The following is a 27140-nucleotide window of genomic DNA, read 5'->3' on the forward strand; positions in this document are numbered from 1 at the left end:
CACATACAGACAAATCCAATGCGTTTTTACTCAGATGTAAGTCCCACTGAGATCAATGGAATTTACTGCCAAGTAAACATAAGCTTTCTAAGTTACAGATGGTCACTGCAAGTTTGTCTCTATCCCTTTTCATTAAACCTGGCAGTGCTGTTTTTGAAGGGTGATAGATTTTGGAACTGAAAGGGTTAATGGGCAATAGCCCCTAAACTGCATGTTTCTTAAAACTCATGGCCTAGTTTACTAATCAGTTGTCATAAGATGTCAGATAGGGAACCATCACTTAAGGATTGCAGAATGCAGTCAGTCAAGCAGCTAATTGGTTGGACAGTGGCATGAAGGTGTATATCCCAAAGGATGGTGAATTATCAGAACAGGTGAAGAAAGTTTGGATAGATGAGCATCTCAGTGGTATAAAATTCAACACTTGGCTGGATTACATTGATGTTGACCAGGAGGGCAGCTTTGTTCCTTCTTTGGGGAATGCATATCAGCATAGTTGGCTGAAAAACCGTCATTCCCTTCTTTAGTTTAATTGAAGAATGAAACTGCTAGTCAGCTGAATGCTTGAAAGAGCAATACCCAAGGAATACCTTGACATATTTTTGTCTTATATACTGAAAAGTATGTACTTTCTACTGTAGCCACTCTGAGTCCCTTTGAGGGAGAGGTGCAGGTTAGAAATATAGTATTATTATTTGAAACACAACAAGGTTAGTATACAGCAAACAAGATTCTGTCTGTCATATTGGATCACACACTTCCCAAATGTCACACACTTCCCAAATGTCTAGGACTTCCCCTTCTTCCTCCTCTTCCTCTTCTTCTTTTTCCTCTCCTCCTCCTCCTCTTTTGGAATTCATCTTTCTTTTAAATCACCAGCAAACTAGTCTGGCAATAATTCATTACAGAACTTGTGACAAAGATCCCAGTCAAAAACCTCTAGTATCTCATCAACTTCCATTCTCTTGTTATTTGTAACAAAATTTGAAAACAATTCTGTTCCTGGTTTGGAAGTGTTATCCCTGTTCAATTGTGTGGAGCTTACTTTGAAAGTAGTTGTTATATTTCAGAAACTTTGTTTTTGTGGCTGCCAGAAACTATGTTGAATTGGGGGTATTTGTGTGTGTGTGTCAGAAATTGCAAGTCGCTTCTGGTGTGAGAGAATTAGTCGTCTGCAAGGGCATTGCTGAGGGGATGCCTGGATGTTTTATCATCCTTGTGTTTTATCCTTGTGTTTTATCATCCTTGTGGGAGGTTTCTTTCTTGTCCCGCATGAGGAGCTGGAGATGATAGAGGGAGCTTCCCCCAGATTCGAACCTCCGACCTGTCCTGCCGGCACAACAGTTTAACCCATTGTGCCACCGGGGGCCCCTGTGTTGAATTGGCTGAGAGTCTATCAGATATTCATTGAAAAATTATAGCAAAATATGCTGCAGGATGTCTTGCAAAAACAAAGGTTTTGCAGTTCAATAAACTTTTTCTATGTTTTTATGATAGAACCAATTAGGAAATGACATTTATAATCCAGGAACAAAAGTTGTCTTCTCCTACTAGGTGCTAGGGTTGTGCAATCAATGAAAAAATGTTTCAATACTCATTACAAAATTAGGGTATCTGGGGAAAAATGTTTCTACAGTGTTTCTGAAATTGCATGGGATCTCTGTTATATCTATAACAAGTTATCTACTGTATTGTCGAAGGCTTTCATGGCTGGAATCACTAGGTTCTTGTGGGTTTTTTCGGGCTATAGAGCCATGTTCTAGAGGCATTTCTACTTTTTGTTACTTTTCATTAAGTAATTAATTGTGCCAATATGGAAACTTCAGGAGAGACTATTACCCTCATTTTTACAGCTATTGGGGTGAAACTTGCTACAATGGTAGAACTCATTTACTACTCTTAGCCCATCATGTTTCAGAATGTTTTGCTCATCCACTGTTTTGGGGGGGAATTTTCAATTTTTCAAATTTTTAAAAAACATTTTTTAAAAAAATACAAGAGTGATCTCCTTGAATTTTCTGTACAATGACACAAGAAACGTATTTCCAAGTTTCAGAAATATGCATACATCTACTGATTTTTTGAATTTTTAAAAGTATTGACAAAAACCTTTTAAAAAAAGCCACAACAGCTATCTCATTGAATGTCTTTCATATTAACCAATAGAACTTCAATTTAGGGATTTCTTCCCAGCCCAGCACTGATTTACTTACTTGTATTGAAGTATCAGCCAGTCCTCCTTTTCAGTTTCAACAATGTATTGGAACTCTGACTGCTGCTAAGAGGGGGGAAAATTGAGCTTTCTGATGCTGAGTAGAATTCTGGGAAATGTGGTTTATGGCAGCGTCTTTTGAATTCTCTGCCATTGGGCTCCTCATCTTCCCAAACCACATTTCCCAGAATTCTGTGCTCTCTCAGTCTCTTTCCCAGTTCACTCAGCTTTGTCCCACCCTTCTGCTTTCCTCTCCTCATGGTGAGAGGCCATTAATTTAAAGAGGAATGGCAACCTTTTTGGCTTCACCTCACTTGTGCTGAAAATGAAACTGACTTTGATAGCCCACCCCCATGTTTCTTAATATCTGTTCATATATACAAAACTTATGAATTAGATACGACTTACTAATTAAAAATGAAATTTTGCACACCCTTACTAGATACACATTATAGGTTAAACACAAATAATCCACTTATAAGGATAAGATAATGAATAAGTCCAACAGATAGGTAAATTGTGAAACTTAGACTGTTCAATTCACAGTAATCACAAAATTAAGCAATATGCAATAAGTTCTGTACAAAGCAATATGAAATAAGTTCTGTACAGTCTTTTAGTGATGTCGTTGTATGTTCATAAATCAGCCTCCCACGACCGGTTTCGGCCTTAGCTTCAGGCCTTCTTCGGGTGGTCTGTAATTTTACATACATAAATACATTTTACAATTGTATGGGTTGAACATAATGTAATAGAATGCATTTAGAAATACTTACAAAGTTCAGTCTTTTACATATGTTCTCATAAGAGATACTTAAGTTTTTTGTAATGGGATCTAGGTGAAAGGAACAAATTGTGGCTATTAACATTTAAAAATTACATATATCAAAATAAATATTTTCCCAATATATTTCACCAATTTACATACATAAATACATTTTACAATTGTACAGGTTGAACATAATGTAATAGAATGCATTTAGAAATACTCACAAAGTTCAGTCTTTTACATATGTTCTCATAAGAGATACTTAAGTTTTTTGCAATGGGATCTAGGTAAAAGGAACAAATTGTGGCTATTAACATTTAAAAATTACATATATCCAAATAAATGTTTTCCCAATATATTTCACCAATTAGGTGTATACTCACAAGATACTCTGCTTCTGAGTTTGATTCTAATTGCGAGTATGAACAAGATCTGGGGGTTTCCTCTACTTAAAGAGGAAAATGAACATCAGATGTAGAGGAGACAGAGAAGTTGATTTAAGGTTCATTTAAAGTTATAGGTGTGGAAAATGTCAACACTAGATGGCGTTGTGAGTAATGTACTTCCCAGGGATGTGTAGTATACAAGGGATAATGCAAAAAACCTCAAAGTTATATATAGCAACTGTATGAATTATGTTCATTGAGACCATATGGGTGTTCCGTCCGTAATCTGAAGATCCAATATGTTTCCCTTTGTAGGAGTTTAGTGTTAAAGTCCATGTGTTTGGATTGTGTGACTACTTCTAATATGTGGTATTTAAAAGATTCAGGGTTGTGCCGTAGATCATCAAAATGTTTATACAGTATGGAATCTCTGGAGTTAGTTCTAATTTTGCTCCGGTGTTCTATAATCCTAGACTTCACTTCTCGACGAGTTTGGCCAACGTACATCAGATTGCATTCACAAATAATCCCGTAAATAACCCCCTTGGTTGTGCATGTGGCAAAATGGGAGAATTTAATTATCAATGGTGGGTGTTGGTGTGTAAATCTTTACACACCAACACCCACCATTGATAATTAAATTCTCCCATTTTGCCACATGCACAACCAAGGGGGTTATTTACGGGATTATTTGTGAATGCAATCTGATGTACGTTGGCCAAACTCGTCGAGAAGTGAAGTCTAGGATTATAGAACACCGGAGCAAAATTAGAACTAATTCCAGAGATTCCTTACTGTATAAACATTTTGATGATCTACGGCACAACCCTGAATCTGTTAAATACCACATATTAGAAGTAGTCACACAATCCAAACACATGGACTTTAACACTAAACTCCTACAAAGGGAAACATATTGGATCTTCAGATTACGGACGGAACACCCATATGGTCTCAATGAACATAATTCATACAGTTGCTATATATAACTTTGAGGTTTTTTGCATTATCCCTTGTATACTACACATCCCTGGGAAGTACATTACTCACAACGCCATCTAGTGTTGACATTTTCCACACCTATAACTTTAAATGAACCTTAAATCAACTTCTCTGTCTCCTCTACATCTGATGTTCATTTTCCTCTTTAAGTAGAGGAAACCCCCAGATCTTGTTCATACTCGCAATTAGAATCAAACTCAGAAGCAGAGTATCTTGTGAGTATACACCTAATTGGTGAAATATATTGGGAAAACATTTATTTGGATATATGTAATTTTTAAATGTTAATAGCCACAATTTGTTCCTTTTACCTAGATCCCATTGCAAAAAACTTAAGTATCTCTTATGAGAACATATGTAAAAGACTGAACTTTGTGAGTATTTCTAAATGCATTCTATTACATTATGTTCAACCTGTACAATTGTAAAATGTATTTATGTATGTAAATTGGTGAAATATATTGGGAAAATATTTATTTTGATATATGTAATTTTTAAATGTTAATAGCCACAATTTGTTCCTTTCACCTAGATCCCATTACAAAAAACTTAAGTATCTCTTATGAGAACATATGTAAAAGACTGAACTTTGTAAGTATTTCTAAATGCATTCTATTACATTATGTTCAACCCATACAATTGTAAAATGTATTTATGTATGTAAAATTACAGACCACCCGAAGAAGGCCTGAAGCTAAGGCCGAAACCGGTCGTGGGAGGCTGATTTATGAACATACAACGACATCACTAAAAGACTGTACAGAACTTATTTCATATTGCTTTGTACAGAACTTATTGCATATTGCTTAATTTTGTGATTACTGTGAATTGAACAGTCTAAGTTTCACAATTTACCTATCTGTTGGACTTATTCATTATCTTATCCTTATAAGTGGATTATTTGTGTTTAACCTGTCTACCAAGGAACCCATTCATATTAGATACACATTATACTCATCATTTCAAGTGGGGGCATAGCTTCATTTCAGAATGAGACAGATGATTACATAGAGAGAGATATAGTTTTTCATTTTACAGTAATGCACAGTGAAATAACCCTTGAAGCTACTATCCTGGGTGCATAAATCGGAAATTGTGCAAAACCTCTGATTTGACACATCTACTAACAGTGTAAGGTTTCTATATTTATATTTAAATACATAGCTCTATGGAACAGGCAGCAGTCGTTCCATATTACCTCTGATTCTAGCAGAGCTTGGGACATACTTCAATAGTAAGAAGTTATAAGTAACAAGGCCCAAAAGATAGGTAGTTGTCATGGTGTTATTATTTTTTAAATTCTTTACTTTCTAGATTCTCAGAGATAACTAAATGAGTTTCATTACTTATTTGGGAAAGGGGGAACATTTAATGTTACAAGCTATTGGCCACCATCCATCTATACCTTATTATTGTTTCCACTCCCATAAGAGAGTTACACTTAAACTGTGTAATATTCTTTTTTGTATCACAATTATAAAAATAAATTTAAAATCATAGTTACACCACAAAAGATGTAACACTCCTGTTTGCTGAGTTGCACTTTTCTATCTCTCTTTCTGGAGAAAAAATGTATTAAAGGCAATAAGTTATTTGTAAACTGGGACTTTTAAACTCTGGTTTCCAAGTTGTGGTTTAGCAGAGCCAAGAGCAAAAAGCAGTGTGTGGTATGTAAGAACATCTGCATTTCCAAGCAGTTGGATCAATTATTTACAAAAGAATAATGCAAATGTATGCCTTATATTTGGTATTCAAGCTGAATAATACATTGTATGGAAGAACACTGTAGAAATCTTCCCCCTCATTTTGCCAACAGGTAGAATATCAAGATAAAATGGTTCCAAAACTCCAAGTAAAAGCAAGCCCAAGCACCATACAAAACCTGAAAGATGGGAGATTAGCTGTTCCAATCACAGTTCACAACCTGAAAGTTACAGATGATGGTAGCAGAGATGAAGATCTCATCTTCAGAGTTCGACGTCAACCTTACTTTGGATATCTTGAACACTCAAGAGCAGGTACTTCCACCCTTTCAGTCCTGAAATGCTAACAAATATGTTTAATTACCTGAAATATTTTGCAACAGTTTAGTCCTACAGAAATCTATTCAGTTGTCACATTCAGGATAAATGTCTGTGATATCTTTATCTCCAATCCAGGCATGCTTATCCAAAATTGCTTTGAGAAAGGAGGAGGACAAATTTTCCATTTACTCCCCCCCTCTTTACATTTCTGAGCCCTCTCCCCATTTGTTTGTTCTTGTGAGTTGGGGAACCCTATTTGAACTGTAGAAAGGTTTTTCTGCTGTTTGTGGGCGTGGGGGATGGGAAGTTAGGAGAAAAATATGAAAATTCAGTGGCTTCCTCTCTGACTAACAATCCTGTCTGTGTTTCTGTTTAGGAAACTGAATCTAGTTCAATTGTATATTCCAATAATAATAATAATAATAATGTTCAGAGACAGTGTGGGCTCGTGCCTTCCGAGAGTCCTGGCTTGGCTTGAGCTATACAGTCAAAATTTGCGTTGCTTCAGACTTATCTAACTTTTCAGCAGCACATTGATAGTCTTTCAACAAATAAGAAGTCTTTAACGAAGCAGCTTACAACTAGTAGGCCCCCAATGGTCTGGAACAGAGAGGGGTGCAAGCCATAGGGTATTTTCTACTCACTACTCACTCTTTGCTGTTCAGTGGTTGTTGTTCTTTTCAGTATTTTGCACGTTCCACTCAGTTGGTTTGAAACCCTGCCGCAGGGGAGGACCCTCCCAGGGCTCTCAAAACTGGAGGAAACAAAGGTTTTGGATAAGCAGGACGACGTCTTTTGGCTCATCCAGTTCTGTGATTTCTGTCCGGGGGGGGGGGGGGGGTCCCGCTGCAGCTTTGTTGCACAGTGGTATTTCCTCTCCTGTGAGTACCGATTGTGTCTCTGGGGCTCTCTCTCCTACGGCCGTTCCGCAGCTCGTGGTCCGTGACTTCTCGCTGACTATGTTAGGCGCAGCCGTGAGTTGCTTCAGTTGCTTCAGTTTACTCTCACCAAGTCGCTGCCGCTGGATGGTCTGTGTTTTCGTAGCGTCACCCGCGGTTTGTTTTGGTCTGTTGAGGGGCTGCAGAGCCTCCGCCCTACAGTTCCTCAGCGTCTACCTCACAATATTCCGCGGTGCTTTTTACAGCCAGCAGCGGCCAGCAGAGGCGAAGGTATCTTGGGTTTGAGTCCTCTCTGGAGTTCCTGGGCAAAGACCCGCCTGTTAACTCCCGCTTTCGCTTTCGCTTTTTGCTTTCGTGTTGCAGACGCCCCACACTGAGCTCTCGTCACTCACTCTCTCTCACTCTCTCTCACTCCACCGCCCGGGAGGAGCCTCGCCGGCGCTACGCTGAAGTGTAGTAGTACTCACTGAGTAGGCAAGTACTCTCGTAAAGAGCTTCTCATGGGTGAGTGGAGTTCTTACTTTGTCCGACGACGCTCGTTACTGCCCGGATTCCTTTCTTTCTTTCTCGATATTTCTGGTTAATTCATATTGAAGGGTCCTAATTTGAAATAACGGCCGGTGCCTGTCCGCACAGCTTAGTCTGCCGGGTATCCTTGTCGCCCTGCGCAGCTGGTTGGTGTAGCACTACGTCGCGCTGGAAACACAAATGTCCCGACATGTAGAACCCACCAGCTGGACGCTCCAACCCGCCTCTCGCTGTTGGGTTGGGGGAGCAAATGCTCTGCCTAGGGTTGCAACAGGAACGGTTGCTGAGGAGCCTCAGCAAACCGTGGCACACGCCATCTTGCCGCTACCGGAAGAGATCAATTAGACAATTTCACTCGATGCTTTTCTGCAATTTTGAGGAAATATTAATAAATTAATAATAGAACAAAATAGATTTTTCTATCCCAAAACTCAGAATAATAATGTATATTTATCCCGTAAAACTGAGTACACTCATATTGTATAATACTATAACTCATGTGAGCTTGTGGCATGCACATTTAAGATAAATGGCTAAAAGACTGTTGTTTCCAGTAAGCTTCTTTTCTAGTGTGCTTTTCTAGTCACTGATTATATGACTCACTATTTATCTGATAATGTAATTAACATTTGCCAGCCTCTGCTGACTCGAATTCTGTCTCAAAACATTTGTTTGAAAAGTTGCCTTGTGTTTGAGCTGTCATTTTTTTAATATGACATAAATAATTATCTTGAATTAGGTTGGACAGCTTAAAATAATTTGAGTTTCAAAGAGCTTGAGAGGCAAGATAATTTTCAAAAAGTGAACATTGATCATCTTGCATAAAAAATGCATGTTTTATTTATAATGTTTCTTTTCCCCTCTCTCTTTTTCTATCTTGGAGGTGGTATTCTGAAAAACTCTTTTACTCAAGATGATCTAAATCACCACAACATTCGATACATCATAAATCCCACCTCAGAGGTAACTTCAGATAGCTTCACATTTGAAGTTTCAGATTCAGCCGGCAACACAATACTTCCAGAGAAGTAAGTGTCAAGAGTCAGGGTCAGTCTATTGCATGAGGAAATCCTAACATTATGCTATATAGATTTCTTTTCATAGATTTTGTGAGCATAGGTATTCAACAGGGGTAGTATAATGGTTTGACTGTTGGATCAGGACACTGAAAAATCATGGTCAGCCATGAAAGCTACTGGGTGATCTTGGGCAAGTCACATGCTCATGGCCTCAGAAGAGTGCAAGGGCAAACTCCTTCTGAGCAAATTATGCCAAGAAAACACTATGACACAGTTGCCTTACAGACACCAGAAGTGAAAAATGACATGCAGGCACACATTTCAACATTAATATTTCACACACACACACACACAAACACACAGGATATTCTGTAGTTGAAAACATTTCGGTATATAGCTCTGGCTATTGGAACAAGGTGATAATTTTAAAAAATATGCCATATTAGGTAAATCTGTGCTTTTTATAAAAGGCCAATGAAATCCTATTTATATCATTTTCAATCAAGTAAATCAAAGAAACCCAATGAAATATTCTTTTGCTTTCTATCCCTGTTCTTTTAAGATGTAAATTGTTGTAAATTGTTCCCTTGCTTTCCAGAAGGGAAAAAGAAAGGCGAGGTACGTGGCAACTAGTTTAATGTATCCCTTCCAGGCAGACCCTATATCCCAGGATCTGATCCCAGGTTTTCTGATTTAAACTGGATTTTATGAGCACACACTGCCAGATAATTTAGGATAAACAGAACACCTGGGATCAGATCCTGGGTTATAGGGCTTGTCTGGAAGGACCTTGTGTTAAATATTCCATGTATTTAATTGGGGGAGTGGGGTTGATAATCACTTTGGGTTGATCAAATGGGTATGCTTTGGTATTTATTATAATAAGAAAACCTGCTTAAGGAAGTTTCCCAACCCTCTGTAGTAGGTTTTTAGGCTGCACAGAGGAATACGGGAGTGAGGGTCTGCAGATTCTGGCGGAAGTAGTAGGATTCTGTGGAAGGACTCCATTAAATCCAATAGTGGTCAGTATCAGGAGTCCTATTGGGGTCTTTTTTATTGTGCTTTTACTGCATGACAAGAGGTTAGACTGGCTGGCCCATGTGGTCTCTATTATTCTTTGATTCTATGGAAACAATCCATAATGGATACAAAAGGCTACTGTACAACTGTCTCTAACACACTCTCTATATAAATTAATGTTAAGTTTAAATTGCAGTCATTACATAATGTATGTGATTGCCTATATTGCCTCGCTTCTCTGCTTATATCCTATTCATCTGATAGGAAACAGCAAATAGGCATTCTTCATGACGGATGTCCTGAAGTGCCCTTACAAAAATATGAAAAATATTTCATTCTCAATTTAACTGAGTTTCTCCAAATTTATGTATATCTTTTTTCTTTGTTTCACTTCAAATTGTGAGACTTCCTTTCAGCACAACTAGCAGAACTTTAGTGTACTTTCCCCTAATTTCCATATTTATCTATATCATTTACTTCCATTTATACAACTTCGTCCCATTAATTGACATATTTATCTGTGTATTTTTTCAGTTATGCATATTTTGGTTGTTCACATTTTTACATGTCCTTTGTAAACCCCACAAATACAGGAATATTCAACACGAGGGATGCTTTTTCTCTCAACAAGTTCTTGTGAGGCATAAAAATGCTACCTTCAACAAGACTGTTGAGTACAAAGAAAATTTATTTCTATTTCTTTTCCTGACTGTTTAGACCAGCATAAATACAGTGTAATCGTCTGCTCTGGGAATTGTCTACAGCCAAATGGCCCTGTATCTTCTGGCATGGTCTATTAAGAGACCAGTGTCTTCATCTCAGTCAACTGACCAGCTCTGCTCTGTTGTCTTCTCTCTCTTTTTATAGACCCCACAAAGCTTTGTTTTGTGTTATCTCACCCAACCAGTGAAATGGATATTCCTTATCAGCCATTAACAGAGTGGACCATAAGAGAGTCCATTCAGAGACTCTTGCTAACCTTGCAGCTTTGATTTCTTCCCTTGCATTGGCTGTGCCTTGGAGTTCCTTTCTATGCCTCTGGGGACATTTTCAAGCTCTCTCTTTTTGTGGTAACACCTTTCCATTTCTCATCCCATATATTTTAATATGCTGTCGCAAAAGAAAACAACATTGCATAACAATGATTTTAAATCGCACTAAGACACAGTTTTATTGCCTTGTAGCAATTCAAAAATAGCTGGTAGGCTACATTCCATGTGGAGCAAACACAGTATTCCTAGAAAATAAAAACCAGAAGATAACTGAAATTATTATTTTGCTCATTCTTATTGCTTTGATGTTTATTCTAATATCAGACAAGAATAAGGTTAGCTATGACAACAGCTTCTTTCTTCTACACTTGTTCACCAATCAGGTGATATTTATATAGAGGAGGAAAATGAAATAATCAGTACTGAAAATGAGGGCTGTCCCTGAAAAGTGCCCAGAAACTTCAACCAGTCCAAAGATCTGTAGCCAGGTTGCTCACAGATGTTGGACCCAGGGAGCATACTACCCCCCCCCCCCCCCCACTACAACACCTGCACTGGCTGCCAATGTGTTTCTGGGCCCAATTCAAGCTGCTGGTTTTGACCTTTAAACGTTTCAGATCCAACTTGCCTATGTGACAGCATCTCCTCATATCAAAGGGCCCAAGCATTAAGATCTTCTGGAGAGACCCTTCTCTCATTGTTGCCACCGTCACAAATGCGGTTGGTGGTGATGAGAGAGAGGGCCTTCTCAATGGCTGCCCAGACTCTCCAGAACTCCCTCCCCAAGGAAATTAAAACAGCCCTTCCCCTGATATCTTTCAAAAAACAGCTGAAGACCTTCCTGTTCAAGCAAGCATTTAATGAAGAAATCTAATTTGAAGTAACAGGAAGGCTAACTTACAGTGAGCTGAGTGAAATGTGTAACTTGAATTGATGAGTTCCCACAACATTAGTAACTGTTCAAGTGATTTTAAATGCTTATTTATGTTTATGTCATAGATGGTTTTATTTGTTATATATGCTGTTTGATTTGTACTGTTTTACTACGTTGTAATCCGCTTTGAGTCCCATTTAGGGAGAAAATGGGATATAAATAAATTATTATTATTATTATTATTACTATTATTATTATTATTATTATTATTATTTAAAGCACAACAAGATGAGTCCACAGCAGACACTCTGCTGGCTGTTGTAGTGGATCACACATGACACTTCCCAAGTGTCTAGGACTGTGTGATGTATCGGCAAATAATGTGTGCAGATCCCAGTAAGGTGGCCTTCTGCAGCTGGCAGATGGTAATTTTGTCAGTGCCAATTGTGTTTAAGTGCAGGCCAAGGTCTTTAGGCACTGTACCCAGTGTGCTGATCACCACTGGAACCACCTTGACTGGCTTCTGCCAGAGTCTTTGCAGTTCAATCTTTAAATCCTCATATTGTGTCAGCTTTTCCAGTTGTTTCTCTTCAATCCTGCTGTCACCTTCTTTTGCCAGTTTTCTCTTCTGCTCTGGATTGTGTTTTTATGGTATTCGTTCTTTGTCTTTTGCACTTTAAGCAGTTTACTTTTATTGACTTCCCTCAATGTTGATTCTTGACTGCCTTTCACATAATCTGCCAGTGCATGTTTCTCTTCTTCTACCATTTGTTTCACTTGCAGAAGCCCTCTGCCTCCTGATTTTTTGGGCAGCTAAAGTCTGTTGACATCCCTACACGGGTGTAATGAGTAGTGGATTGTCATCAGTTTTCTTGTTTTTCTGTTTAGATCATCAAGCTCTGCTTTTGCCCACAATTCCAGCAGTGTATCTAATGATGGAAATGGCACAGGTGTTGATATTATTATTATTATTCTTATTAAAAATAAAAACACTCTAGCAGAATGGCACCAGGTTTCTACATTTTTGCTCCTGGGACATTAAATGTTTTACATAATCCCAAGAGGAAGGCAGTTTCCTATTTAGGGTTATACAATGTTCTTCTGTATGCTTTGTTTTCATGCTGAGATGATAACTGCTTTAACCTGTCACAATATGATGCAAGAGAAACTTCCTGTGAGATTTCAGAAAGTAGGAGCAAAACTTTTGTTATGAGTCTTTAAGGCATTTCTGGCTTGAGGAAAACTCACAGGGTTTTCTTGGCAGAATTTGTTCAGAAGAGGTTGCCTTATCTCTCTCTGAGGGTGAGAGAGTGACTTGCCCAAAGTCACCAGGGGGTTTCCATTGCTGAGTGACAATTTGAACCTTGGTCTGTCAATGTCTTAGGACATCATCATATTATCATCCACTGGGGCCAGTGTGGGCCGTGGAGAACTCATTGCCCTGCACCCCACATTGCCCAGTTTCCCCCTCACCCCATCTCCCATGTTTCTGTGGTCATGGCTTACAACTCTCCCTCTTTACTTGCACCACAGAGCTCCACTGGAAGTTGATTTATGTTATGGGATGGAAGCCGGCAGGCTCCGTGCTGCAAGTGAAAAGGAAGTGTCTTTACTGTTGGCTCCCAGAACAGCTATTAAAGCTCTTTAATTCTGCCAAGTTTTAACTGATTTGTGGTACTCCTTGATGTAAAAAGGTTTCCCTCTTTTATTGCTATATGATACTTTATCTGCTTTTATTCTTATTTTTGTTGAGATGTTGTGTATTGTGGTTTTTATTATTAATTGTAGTTCGCTTGGGTAGTTCCAGAAATATATTAAACAAAGGCACAAAGAAACATGACTATGTTTAAGGTCATGAACTCAATGATTGCCATGCTTCTGAGATGGAAAAGAAAGCTCCACATTCTTGTATTCATATCCTAGATCTTGGGGTTTTGGGGCCTTCTGGGAATTTGTTGAATGTTATGAATCTTCCTCAAAAGGCACTTATATACTGTTTTTATAATAATGGGAAAGTAATTGGAGATTTTTTAAATGTCCCTGAACCCCATCCATTGATTCCTTAGGCACAAAGACAAGGATGGGGAAAATGCAGTCCATGAACTGTGCAATTCCCAATGACATTTTTATGTTTCTAAGGATCACCAGTCCAAAGATTTTTGAAATGTGGGTGTCCCCAAATGGTCTCTGGGGTTATAGCAGATTTTTTTGTCATTTTTTTGGTACCCTTGGGGTGCCTTAAGCTCAGGAGAAGGCATTATTCACAACTGGAAGTAGCATAGAAGTTAATTCCAGATTACTTCCTTTTAGAAAAATACAGAACTAAAGCAGATGGGAAAGTGAGAGTAGAAACATGGTAAACTTATATCCATGTCTCCTATTTTGGGCAAAAAATTAACATTTTTCCAGAAGGCCCCTTTACTCATTGACAATTATCCATCCTTGGTATAGGTGTACATGAACTATTAGGAACAGCTGTCATAATGCATCACTACCAGAGCTACTGGTCATTCTGGCTGGGTTATTCTTGAAAGCATAGTCCAAAAACTCATTCTAATGATTACCATAGAAGACCTTTGTATTTCCTTTGTAACTTAAAAAAATATGTTTCACTATCAGTCTTGAAGTAAAATGGTCTCGTATAGAACTGGAAGAAACATGCTATCGCATTTGTGAAAACACGGGATCTCTTCCTATCAAAATTCTAAGAAATGGAGAGAGTGCTGAGCCACTGTTTGTCGGAATAAAGGTAAGATATAACATAAGTTAGAAATATCAAAAATTTCTATTAATACCTGCTACTTAGTATTTTGTTGTTGTTTTTAAGGTCCAAGATGGTTCAGCTAGAAATGGCTTGGACTTCAAACATAGTACAGCAAGATTAATACAGTTTGATCCTGGTAAGACAATTTGTTTTATATCTTTACTAGCAGGTTTTCCTAGCATTGCCTATTTGATGTTTCATTTTAATGAATTTGCTGAGGATTTGAATGAAAATAAATTTGGACCAGTATTCATGCCTGCAATTTCTAAAATAATCTTTCAAGCCAGGCCAATTTTCATGTAAAATAAATGAAACCTCAGTGATTTATAGGGGTGTGCACAATTCTGATTGGCAATTCGGGATTTGGGGAAATTCTGTGATCTGGCAGATGGATTGTCAAAAAAGGACCAGGCAGGACCTCAATTTCACTAATGAGAGCTTTTGACTCAAATATCATTGGAGGGGACAGTCTGTCCTAAACTTTAAATACAAGGTCCTGAACCGATTTTAAGGATTGCCTTCAGTATCTTGAACTAAAACTTAACACAGATTCATTAACCACTAACAAGCAATCTGTAAACCAACAAGGATGATGGATATATTTAACTAAATTATTTTCTGCTGGTAAAGTTGTGCCAAGCCACCTAATTGATAACAGACTTCATACATGAACTCCACCAGAACTTTCTTTGTGCTCCCCAAACTAGAAGCAGTTGGAGCAGCTCAGAGTGAGCCTAGAATGGTTAGAAATGTCCCCCGTGCCTTCCAAGATTTTGCTGCTATATATTACTGAATACTTAAATATTATTTTGGGTTGTTGTCTACTTGACTTGTGGTGAATGATGCTGTGAAGAAGTATTAATGCCACCGAAAATTGTAAGGAAGTTCCGAGAATGCTAAATTAAACCTGCCACCAATATGTATAGAGACGCTGGTATTAAAGTCTCTGTTTGTCCCTATTTGCGTTGTGAGGTAACTTTGGTAGAGTGGGTGCACCGAACGTAAAATCAATGGAGATGAGGCAGTTTTAAAATAACAAAGAGAACAAGTTTATTGTTAAACAAAGCATATTGTTGCAATATGAAGATGTTGAGCTTGACATATGCTTGATGGTTACAATATGGCTTGGTTGAGATACAATTCAGGCTTTTGATGTTACAACTTATAAACTCTTTCTGTAGTGAAGCGCTTTACTATTTCAGTGTTCCCTGTTGTGAATATTCTCACTGTTTGACCTATACTGGATCAAACCACTGATCTCCAGTCTTCCACTACTGGCGATCCTAAAAACGCCTCTGTTAGATTCTTTTTACTCAAAGTAATCTAATGAGGTTTTCCCTTCAGCTTCTTTGCTGAAGAAATATTCACAAACACTAAAAACTAACTGACTCTACACTGCTTCACTCCTCAGAGTCCTATCTGACTCTGCTCTTCTTCTCAGGGTCTCTTCCTCCTGACTGAAACTTAACTGTCACTTTCAAACCTTTTTCTCTCTAAGCTCCTCCCACCTCCTCTTCTGCCTTGTCTCCATGGCAACCTATCTCTCACAGCTAGGCCATACACCAATGTAAAACACAAATACCGATATAAACACATTATAATAAACACTTTATAATAAACACTTCTCTACACCTTCCCCCCCAGAAAAATTATTACTTCCACAATCCCAGAATGGCAAAAATAATTCCACATATTATTCAACAATATATACATATACAACATTCCTGGAAGGCAAACATATTATGGTTAAATACATTTCAATTACACATACATACAAACCTTTAACCTACGAAATTCTAGATAAGGCGTCCGCAACTACGTTCCGTTTACCTGAAACATGTTTAATTTCAAATATAAAATCCTGTAAACACAAACTCCATCTCAACAATCTGTCATTTGTACCTTTCACATTATCTAGCCATCTGGCTTCTGTACTAACACTATGGGTGAAGCTAAAGAGCTAACTGATGGAACAATAATACCTAGGTCCAACATTTCTTTAATCTCCTTTTCAATACACTCATTAATTCTCCCCGTGACCCTGTAGGGTGGAGATACTATAGGAGGTGCATCACCGGTGTTTATTTGATGCTGGACTCCCTGGACCTTTCCTGGCAAATCCGAAAATATGTCTCTATATTTACTCAAAACTTCCACAACCTCTCTACGCTGTGGTTGGGACAATTCTATGTTCATTTCTACTCGATCTAAATTTTTGTACTGTTCACGATCACCCTCCCAAAAAGAAAAGGGACCGGATTCTTCTTCCGAAACAACAAAACATACATTAGCAGATCTCTCAACATAAGGCTTTAACATGTTTACATGGACTCTTCTTTCTACATTGGAATGTTCATCATAAATATCATAGTTTATTTGGTTGTGCTTTCTGATGATCTTCCAGGGTCCCGACCAATCCAATTGAAGTTTGTTGCTTTTGTTGGGAGATAAAAATAAAACTTCATCTCCGATGTTGAAGATCTTTGGTTTAGCAGTAGAGTCATAATAGTCTTTTTGTCTCTGCTGAGCCGCAAGTAAATGTTCTTGAGCAATGTCCCTAGCCAGCTGCATTGTTGCTTGAAGATCTTTCACATACTCCGACACTGGAACTGGATCTGTTGCTGGACTTTCCTCCCAATATTCCTTTATCAGGTCTAATGGACCACGAGCTTTCCTTCCATATAGCAATTCAAATGGACTGTAGCCAGTACTGTCATGAGGGACGGTCCTGTAGGCGAATAACAGTTGTTGCAATTTGACGTCCCAGTCGTATGGCTTCCTTTGACTGTAAGACTTTATCATTTTGACTAAAGTCTTGTTCATATTTTCAACTAGTCCATTTGTCTGTGGATGATAAGCTGTTGAAGTCAGGTGTCTGATTCCACATAACTCAAGCAATTTCGACATAAGCCTGGAAGTAAACTGGGTTCCCAAATCCGAAACCAATTCTCTAGGATAACCAGTTCTTCCCCAAATGGATAACAGTGCATTTGCAATCGTGGTTGTCTCGATGTTAGTTAGAGCTACAGCCTCTGGATATCTTGTGGCGTAGTCAATCATGGTTAAAATGTATCTGTAACCACGTCTGCTTGGCTTACACAGAGGACCCACTATGTCAATGCCTACTCTGTAAAATGGTTCTCCAATTATTGGCATAGGGATCATAGGAGCTTTAATTTTATCCCTTCCAGTACTCAATCTCTGGCAGATGTCACAAGACTGGCAAAACTCTTTGATCTTCTGGAACATGCCAGGCCAATAAAAGTTCTTAGTGATTCTCTTTGTGGTTTTCTTCACACCCAAATGTCCACCTTGAGGGTTTTCGTGTGCCACCCTCATCAGCTGTTCTCTAAAACTTTGAGGCACTACAATTTGACTACATGTCACTGATCCTTCTGTCGACTTCACATTTCTGGTTTCTCTATATAAAACACCATTCTTTAACACAAACTCGGAGGGCTGTTCTTTTGCCGATATTGTGGGGTTTTGAGCCAAAGCGAATAGAGGTTTCAGAGATTCATCGGCTCCTTGTTCCTGCCGAATCTCTTCAACTCCTCCTGTCTTCTTAACAAGCTCAGCAACCATAGCGCTGGATTCCGGACTCTCATCCCCATCCTGTTGTATGGCAAAACACATGGCTTTTCGATCAGGGCTTTCGTTGTTATAATCTTTCTCCTCACACGCCATCCTCCAGTTTTCAATCTTCTTAGCCAGATCATTTCCAATTAAACATCTGTATGGTATGTCAGGACTGACTGCAAAATCCCACATACCCTTCCATCCTCCATATTCTATTGGCAAAGTCACCACTGCCGTTGGTATCGCAGGTCCCAGACCTTTTAATCTTATTTCAGAGGTAGGCCGCTGAAATTTCTGAGGTATTATTTCTGGGTGCACTATACATACTTCGGAGCCGGTATCTCGAAGTCCTTTCATGTCTTTGTTGTCAATAGAAATGGTTTCTAAGTAATCTTTAAATGGGCTGCCTGACAAGATGAACAAACATTGTTTCTCTTGAGGCTCTGAGCCTGAACTCTCCTTTGACACAGTATCTGGTTCTGCCTTTGGTGTTTCTTTTATTTTATTCATAAAGAGGGTTGTTTTCTCTTTTCTTAACAGGGGACATTGATACTTTATATGGTCCCATTTTCCACACTGAAAGCACCTTCTTTTTACCTCAGGAGCAGTTTGTCTTGTTACACTCTGCCTCCTATAGATGGTGTTTTCTATGTCAGAACCCTTTTCTTGCTGTGGGCGCATTTGTTGTTGATAAAATGGCTGCCTGTTTGTTCTTTTGTCACTTGGCAGATCTTCCCTTTTGAATCCTTCTTTTAAGGTTATTATTTGATCTGCCATAACCGCTGCCTCTACAATAGTGGATGGTTTGCGATCCTGAATCACCCAGCGAATATCATAAGGCACTAATTGGAAAAATTGTTCCAGCTTTAAAAGTTCTCTCAGCTGTTGGAAATCTTCTACCTCAGACGTCCTTAGCCAACTATCGAACAGTTGAGACAATTTTGAGGCCACCTGAGCAAAGCTTTGGGTTTTATCTTTCTTTAAGGTTCTGAACTTAAATCTGTAATATTCAGGAGTCAATCTAAACTCTTGTTGAATCTGTTTTTTAAACAGATCATAGTCTCCATAAGACTCCTCAGGCATCTGTCCATAAATCTGCAAAAGTTTCCCACTTATCTGAGGCCTTAGGTATGTCATCCATTTTTCCTTAGCCACCCCAAAATCTCGACAACATCTCTCAAAAGAGATTAGAAATTTCTCTGGATCATCGTCCTTGGTAAATTTAGGGAATTTCTTCATTAAATCTGGGGTATCCACTCCAGATCTCCCTTCCTGGATGTCACTGGATGTTTGAGACAAAGCCAATCTTTGCTTCTGCAGCTCAAACTCCATTCTCTTCAATTCTATCTCCTGTTCTCTCTCTCTTTGTCTTTCTTCAAATTCTCTTTGTTTAGCCTCTCTCTCCATCTCCTGTTCTCTCTCTTTCTGTCTTTCTTCAAACTCTCTTTCCCTTTGTTTTTCTTCAAATTCTCTTTGTTTCGCCTCTCTCTCCACCTCCAATCGTTTCATCTCTAGTTTGTACTTATAAGCCATTTCTGACATAGGCACTGGCTCTGTTTCTGCCTCAGAGCCCGAAATTGCTTCTTGGTCTCCCTCTGTTTCCCCAGCAAGCTTTCTCTGTCGCCTGGTAGCCATATTCCAACAACTTTTACCTCACAACTTATTCTTAAATTAAACTTAAGGCACTCGATCAGTTGTTAAACGAATCCCGTCGTCTGCCACCAAAAATATGTGAAGAAGTATTAATGCCACCGAAAATTGTAAGGAAGTTCCGAGAATGCTAAATTAAACCTGCCACCAATATGTATAGAGACGCTGGTATTAAAGTCTCTGTTTGTCCCTATTTGCGTTGTGAGGTAACTTTGGTAGAGTGGGTGCACCGAACGTAAAATCAATGGAGATGAGGCAGTTTTAAAATAACAAAGAGAACAAGTTTATTGTTAAACAAAGCGTATTGTTGCAATATGAAGATGTTGAGCTTGACATATGCTTGATGGTTACAATATGGCTTGGTTGAGATACAATTCAGGCTTTTGATGTTACAACTTATAAACTCTTTCTGTAGTGAAGCGCTTTATTATTTCAGTGTTCCCTGTTGTGAATATTCTCACTGTTTGACCTATACTGGATCAAACCACTGATCTCCAGTCTTCCACTACTGGCGATCCTAAAAACGCCTCTGTTAGATTCTTTTTACTCAAAGTAATCTAACGAGGTTTTCCCTTCAGCTTCTTTGCTGAAGAAATATTCACAAACACTAAAAACTAACTGACTCTACACTGCTTCACTCCTCAGAGTCCTATCTGACTCTGCTCTTCTTCTCAGGGTCTCTTCCTCCTGACTGAAACTTAACTGTCACTTTCAAACCTTTTTCTCTCTAAGCTCCTCCCACCTCCTCTTCTGCCTTGTCTCCATGGCAACCTATCTCTCACAGCTAGGCCATACACCAATGTAAAACACAAATACCGATATAAACACATTATAATAAACACTTTATAATAAACACTTCTCTACAGATGCCTAATTATTCAGGTTCTTGGTCTGTTACAGGTATAGAAATCCCAATTTCACGAGCACAATTCAAAGTGCTGGTGTTAACCTATAAAGCCCTAAACGACTCCGGCCCTGTTTACCTCTCCGAACGTATTCTTCCCTACGAACCATCAAGACCACTAAGATCTGGAGGGGCCCTGCTCTCGGTCCCACCGCCTGCACAAGCACGGCTGGTGGGGACGAGGGACAGGGCCTTCTCGATGGTGGCCCCTCGACTTTGGAACTAGCTGCCATTAGAGATCAGAACTTCCCCCTCCCTCATGACGTTCAGGAAACTAACAAAGACCTGGTTGTGGAAAGCGGCATTTGACAACTGATTTAATTCTTTGCCCACATGAAAGGAGGATGATGAATGGGGCTGTGATGGTGTTGGACGATTTGCCTCTTTTAACTGTGATGATAATGTTTTAATGTGTATGGTGCTGCTATTTTAATCGTGTAATGAAGTGGCATTGTGTTGTTATTGTATATTCTTTGTATGTTAACACATGTTGTGAACCGGTCTGAATCCCTCTTTGAAGGTGAGAGGGTCGGTATATAAAACCTCAAAATAAATAAATAAATAAATAAATAAATTTTATTAGCTTTCATGTAATAATAGCAGTGGCATTGATGTATTTTTTCTTATTCAAAAATCAAAGTTTTTCATGGAAAGCAGTTAATTGTACTTGTTTTACTTACTTACTTAGGTAATTCCTCGTTGGATGAGTAGGATAGTCTTCCATGATCAGTATTCTTGTGGATCAGTAGGTGGCTGTGGAGCCCTATTCTTGACCTGCATCTTCTCCCACAGTGAGGGCATTGGTTTCCAGGTGGAAGGCAGTTTCGATCGCAGTTGGCTTGACGCGCCTTCCTCCTGGCACGTTTCTCTCTTTCACCCCCCATTCATGCCTCTTCAAATTCTGCAGCACTGCTGGTCACAGCTGACCTCCAGCTGGAGTGTTCAAGGGCCAGGGCTTCCCAGTTCTCAGTGTCTATGCCAGAGATTTTAAGGTTGGCTTTGAGCCCATCTTTAAATCTCTTTTCCTGTCCACCAACATTCCGTTTTCCGTTCTTGAGTTCGGAGTAGAGCAGTTCGGTGGTCGGGCATCTGGACAACGTGGCCGGTCCAGCGGAGTTGATGGCGGAGGACCATCGCTTCAATGCTGGTGGTCTTTGCTTCTTCCAGCATGCTGACGTTTGTCCACTTGTCTTCCCAAGAGATTTGCAGGATTTTCCGGAGGCAGCGCTGATGGAATCGTTCCAGGAGTTGCATGTGACGTCTGTAGACAGTCCACGTTTTGCAGGCATATAGCAGGGTTGGGAGGACAATAGCTTTATAGACAAGCACCTTGGTATCCCTACGGATGTCCCGGTCCTCAAACACTCTCTGCTTCATTCAGAAAAATGATGCACTCACAGAGCTCAGGCGGTGTTGTATTTCAGTGTCGATGTTGACTTTGGTGGAGAGGTAGCTGCCAAGGTAGCGGAATTGGTCAACATTTTCTAATGTTACACCATTAAGCTGTATCTCTAGCATTGGAGAGGGGTTGGCTGGTGACTGCTGGAACAGCACTTTGGTTTTCTCGATGTTCAATGACAGGCCGAGCTTCTCGTATGCTTCTGCGAAGGTGTTTAGGGTGGCTTGTAGATCTTCTTCTGAATGCGGAGAGACGGCATTGTCATCAGCATACTGGAGTTCTATAACAGATGTTGTTGTAACTTTGGTTTTGGCTTTCAGTCTGCTGGGGTTAAACAGCTTGCCATCTGTCCGATAGATGATTTCCACTCCGGTGGGAAGCTTCCCATCAACAAGGTGAAGTATCATAGCAATGAAGATGTTGGGGCAATAACACATAACTGTTTGATACCTTATTCCACCTTAAATGGGTCACATTGGGAGCCATTGCTGTCCAAGACTGATACCATCATGTCATCATGGAGGAGCCACAGGATGTTCACAAATTTGTCAGGGCACCCGATTTTTTGGAGGATGGTCCAGAGAGCGCTGCGATTCACTGTGTTGAATGCCTTTGCAAGGTCAATGAATGCCATGTACAGAGGTTGATTTTGTTCCCTGTATTTTTCTTGGAGCTGTCGTGCAGTGAAGATCATGTCCACTATTCCTCTGGAGGGGTGGAAGCCATTCTGAGATTCTGGGAGGGTGTCTTCTGAGAGGGGTAGAAGGCGGTTTGCAAGGATTCTTGCGAGGATTTTCCCAGCTGAGGTTAGAAGGGAGATACCTCGATAGTTTCAGTAGTCTGTTCTTTCCCCTTTTTTGAAGAGGGTGATGGTGGTGGCATCCTTGAAATCTGCTGGGATTTTCTCGGTCACCCACACTCTATGAGCTGGTGGAGTTGTTGTGTCATCTCAGGTCCTCCCTCTTTAAAGATTTCAGCAGGGATTCATCAGGTCCACTGGCTTTGTTATTTTTTTTTGTTGGCTGATGGCATTGCTGACTTCTTCCAAACTAGGCGGTGCTGCAAGCTCATCCCTGGTTTGTTGTTGCGGGATTTGTGAGAAAACCTCTTTGGCCACATTGGAGCTGTGGTTCAGGAGGCTTCAGGAGTGTTCTTTCCAACGTAGGTCAATTGAGTTTTGGCCCCTCAGGAGTTTGGTTCCATCTGAAGAGCGTAGAGGCTGTATGCCATGGTTTCTTGGTCCATAGATGACCTTTGTGGCTTTGAAAAATCCCTGAGGATCATAGGTTTTTGCCAGGTGTTGGATTTCTTCAGCCTTCTTTGTCCACCAGTTGTTCTTGAGTTCTCTTGTCCTTCTTTGGACCTCAACTTTTGCACGGGTGTAGATCTTTTACTTAGCAGCACACTTGATGTCTCTCTGCCATGTTTGGAAGGCTTTCCTTTTCTTGTCAATTAGCTCATCATTTTCATCAAACCAATCTTGATGTTTCTTGGTTTGATATCCAATAGTTTCTTCACAGGCTGTGGTGATGGAGGTCTTCAGTTTGTCCCAATGTTCCTCAACATTTTCGGGGTGTTCTGTGGGGAGATGGTCCTTGAATGCTGTTTGGAGAAGGGCTCGTCTGGGGGACTCCTAAAGGGCTTGGGTGTTCATTTTGCGTCTTGTCTTTCTTCCTTGAAGTCTGTGCCTGGGGGCGATCTTGATAGCCATCGTGAATCGGATTAGCCTGTGGTCTGTCCAGCAGTCGTCAGCACCTGTCATGGCTCTTGTGAGGAGTACATCACGGCGGTCTCTGGGATGTGTGATTACGTAGTCTAAGAGATGCCAATGCTTTGACCGGGGGTGCTTCCATGATGTCTTGAGCTCGTTTTTCTGGTGGAAGAACATGTTAGTTATGACAAGGTTGTGTTCTGCACATTTGGTGAGAAGCAGGATGCCATTCGAGCTGCTGTTTCCAACCCTATTTTTTCCTATGGTCCCTGGCCACAGGTCAAAGTTTCGCCCGACTCTTGCATTAAAGTCCACCAGGAGGATGATTTTGTCCTCCTTAGGTATCTCCGTTAGGACAGTGTCCCACTGACAGTAAAAATTTTCCTTGATGTCTTCATCAGCATCTAGTGTTGGTGCATAGGCACTTATGATGGTTGCCTGTTGGTTTTTTGCAAGATGAATTCGGAGGGTTGAGAGTCGTTCGTTGATGCCAGTGGGTGCTTCGGTCAGATGTTTCAACAGATCATTTCTGATAGCAAAGCCAACTCCATGCATTCTTTGGTCTTCTTCAGGCAGTCCCTTCCAGAAGAAGGTGTAGCCTTCTTTTTCTTCCTTCAGCTGTCCCTCTCCTGCTCTCCAGGTCTCCTGAAGGGCTGCTATGTCAATGTTAAAGCGTTCCAGTTCCCTTGCAAGGATGGCAGTTCTGCGTTCGGGGCATTCACTGTCAGTGTTGTCCATCAGTGTCCGTACGTTCCATGTACCAAATTTCATTTTTCTTTTTTGGCCCCAGGGTGGTGAGCCCACTGGACGTAGCAGTCTAGTCAGGGATAAGAGAGGCAGACTATGTTTAGGGTACCTTTTCTAGCCCCTCCCCTGTGTGGGGTGAGCAGAGAGGGTCCTAAAAAAGACTTCTCAGTCATGGATACAGCTGCCAAACTACTCAACTGCCTCGGACCTTGAGGTAGAATGACTGAGTCTGTATCTACCACCCACGTGCCAGTCTGTGACTAGGGGCTTCCAGATTTCACAGTCCTGCCCCGTCGCCACTCGCTGATCACCATGGGATTTTTGTTGGTTTGTTTTTATTTTCTTTGGAAGACGCCTGTGCGTGAGTTTTTTAATGTGTGGAGTTCAGTGCACAACTGATCAACACACAGTCTTCACAGAGTGAGGTTCCACTGGTGGTGTAGTTTAATACAATGACCATGGCTTCTCAATCTGTTGCAGCCTTCTTCCGTCTTCACAGCCATTGTAACATGTACCATGTTATCCTCCGCCTGCTCCACCGTTGAGGTCTTTGGGTCTTCAGGCTGCGCTTGGTCTGGAACCTCCCCCGCGGCCACTCCTGGGAGTGGACTCCAGTCATTGTGCCTGCTGGTTCATTGGAACACACAAGCCCCCTCACCACGACAAGGTGACAGTCCATCGAGTTAACTGTAAGAATATGAGGAATTAGAAAGGAAACATACTCCCTTACTTCAACAAAGAGATATATGAGCCAAGATTCAAGATAATTTGGTTACAATCAGCTGAGTGAATGTAAGAAAGGGTGTGTGAAGGGTGGGGCTGAGAAAAGATTGAAAAGCGAGACAGGAAGAGGGAAAGGGAGGAGCAGGACAAAAAAGAGGGAAAGAGGTTGTCTTAATACAATGACCATGGCTTCTCAGTCTGTTGCAGCCTTCTTCCGTCTTCACAGCCGTTGTAATATGTACCATGTTATCCTCTGCCTGCTCTGCCGTTGAGGTCTTTGGGTCTTCGGACTGTGCTTGGTCTGGAACCTCCCCTGTGGTGAAATAAAAAGCTGTGAAGGTGAAATAAAAAGATGTTGTTTCTTGACAAGCATGTGTGCTTTTACTTGAATACTATTTGACTGACTTTTATTTACCCGAATGAAAAAGGGAAACATTTGCCATGCAAGTCAAAGCTTATACAGAACTTCTACCAATGAAAGAGGATAAACTGCAGCATGAATGAAAAGGGTATAATTAGTAATTACACACTTACAAACTGAATTTCAGGGAAACCAACTTTTCTGTTGCTAACGGAGTTGAACTTTGTCTTTTATTATTCTTTTTCCTTGCTCCTCACCTGGCCAAGAAGGGGAGTGGCCTTGGACTGCATTGAGATCTCTCCAGAACAATTAAAATAATATCTGATACTAAATGTAGCCTATGCCCATAATCACCTTTCTTCTTCTATATAATTTTTCAACATCTTCTGCCCCATGGAGAAGGCAGTAAGCCTTAGAATCATAGAATCATAGAATCAAAGAGTTGGAAGAGACCTCATGGGCCATCCAGTCCAATCCCCTGCCAAGAAGCAGGAATATTGCATTCAAATCACCCCTGACAGATGGCCATCCAGCCTCTTTTTAAAAGCTTCCAAAGCTTGATGTATTTTGTACACTTGAGTTGCCCAATAAATGTATCACTTTTTGTGGTTTGATTTTTTTTTATACTTCCTAGTGTAATTGCTACCAAGCTAGCAACTGATAAGTACACAATTTCTTGACACCATCCTACTATAGATGGTTAGAGTGGGCTCATCATTCTATTATTATCTGACCTTAAGGTTTTTTTTTTTTTTTTACTTACTGGCACTGTCTGTTTAGAAGACAGGTGTACATTTGTGTCTATTTCATCAATGATAATTCTAGATGTGAGCACCAATTCTAGACTTGAGCACAATTTAATTAACAATTTAATTGTTAATTAAATTGACATTTTAAGATGGAAGATTTTCTTTCCAGTATCATTAACACCCCAGTCTACAGTCTTTGGCCATGATCCACAAAGTGCTCAAACATATGAGAACATCGTGAGTATTTTACATCATTGAAAATCTAAGTTGTTCAGCATGCAGAAATGCTACATTGTAGTGACAGAGGAGAGCATGGGATTTTGTCTATGCTTTATTCAGTTGTTCAATGTGAAGTTATGTAGAAATCTACAGGAAGGGGATAAGATATATAATAGCTAGATTTGCACCAAGTAGCAACAGTAAGAACTGACCACGGAACAACAGACTGGTTCAAGATTGGGAAAGGCGTACAGCAAGGCTGCATACTCTCACCCAACCTTTTTAACTTGTATGCAGAACACATCATGCGATGTGCGGGGCTTGAGGAATGCAAAGCTGGGGTAAAAATTGCTGGAAGAAACATTAACAACCTCAGATATGCAGATGACACCACTCTGATGGCCGAAAGCGAGGAGGAGCTGAGGAGCCTTCTAATCAAGGTGAAAGAAGAAAGCGCAAAAGCCGGGTTGCAGCTAAACATAAAAAAAAAAACAAGATTATGGCAACAAGAATGATTGACAACTGGGAAATAGAGGGAGAAAATGTGGAGGCCGTGACAGACTTTGTATTTCTAGGTGCAAAGATTACTGCAGATGCAGACTGTGGCCA

General features: G+C 40.1%; 1 protein-coding gene and 2 long non-coding RNA genes across 6 annotated transcripts in view; 2 read left to right on the plus strand and 1 right to left on the minus strand.

Moving 5' to 3' along the window:
- Positions 1-27140, plus strand: part of LOC132773991 (FRAS1-related extracellular matrix protein 1-like) — a 345102-nt gene that overhangs the window by 278352 nt on the left and 39610 nt on the right. For 3 of the 4 annotated variants that reach the window (XM_067467858.1, XM_060773611.2, XM_060773614.2), the window contains exons 26-29: positions 6186-6387; positions 8704-8848; positions 14345-14474; positions 14553-14625. In XM_067467858.1, the coding sequence (XP_067323959.1) occupies positions 6186-6387; positions 8704-8848; positions 14345-14474; positions 14553-14625 (550 nt within the window). Of the gene's footprint in view, positions 1-6185; positions 6388-8703; positions 8849-14344; positions 14475-14552; positions 14626-27140 lie in introns of those variants that run through there. The other variant, XM_060773616.2, reaches the window with a different exon arrangement.
- On the minus strand, positions 2726-3070 carry LOC137096975 (uncharacterized). Its single transcript, XR_010909863.1, has 2 exons — positions 2989-3070; positions 2726-2907 (listed from the first exon to the last, which is right to left on the minus strand). It is a non-coding gene; the product is annotated as an uncharacterized lncRNA (long non-coding RNA).
- On the plus strand, positions 4879-5223 carry LOC137096974 (uncharacterized). Its single transcript, XR_010909862.1, has 2 exons — positions 4879-4960; positions 5042-5223. It is a non-coding gene; the product is annotated as an uncharacterized lncRNA (long non-coding RNA).

Source organism: Anolis sagrei, chromosome 4, assembly GCF_037176765.1.
Source record: "Anolis sagrei isolate rAnoSag1 chromosome 4, rAnoSag1.mat, whole genome shotgun sequence".
NCBI lineage: Eukaryota > Metazoa > Chordata > Lepidosauria > Squamata > Dactyloidae > Anolis > Anolis sagrei.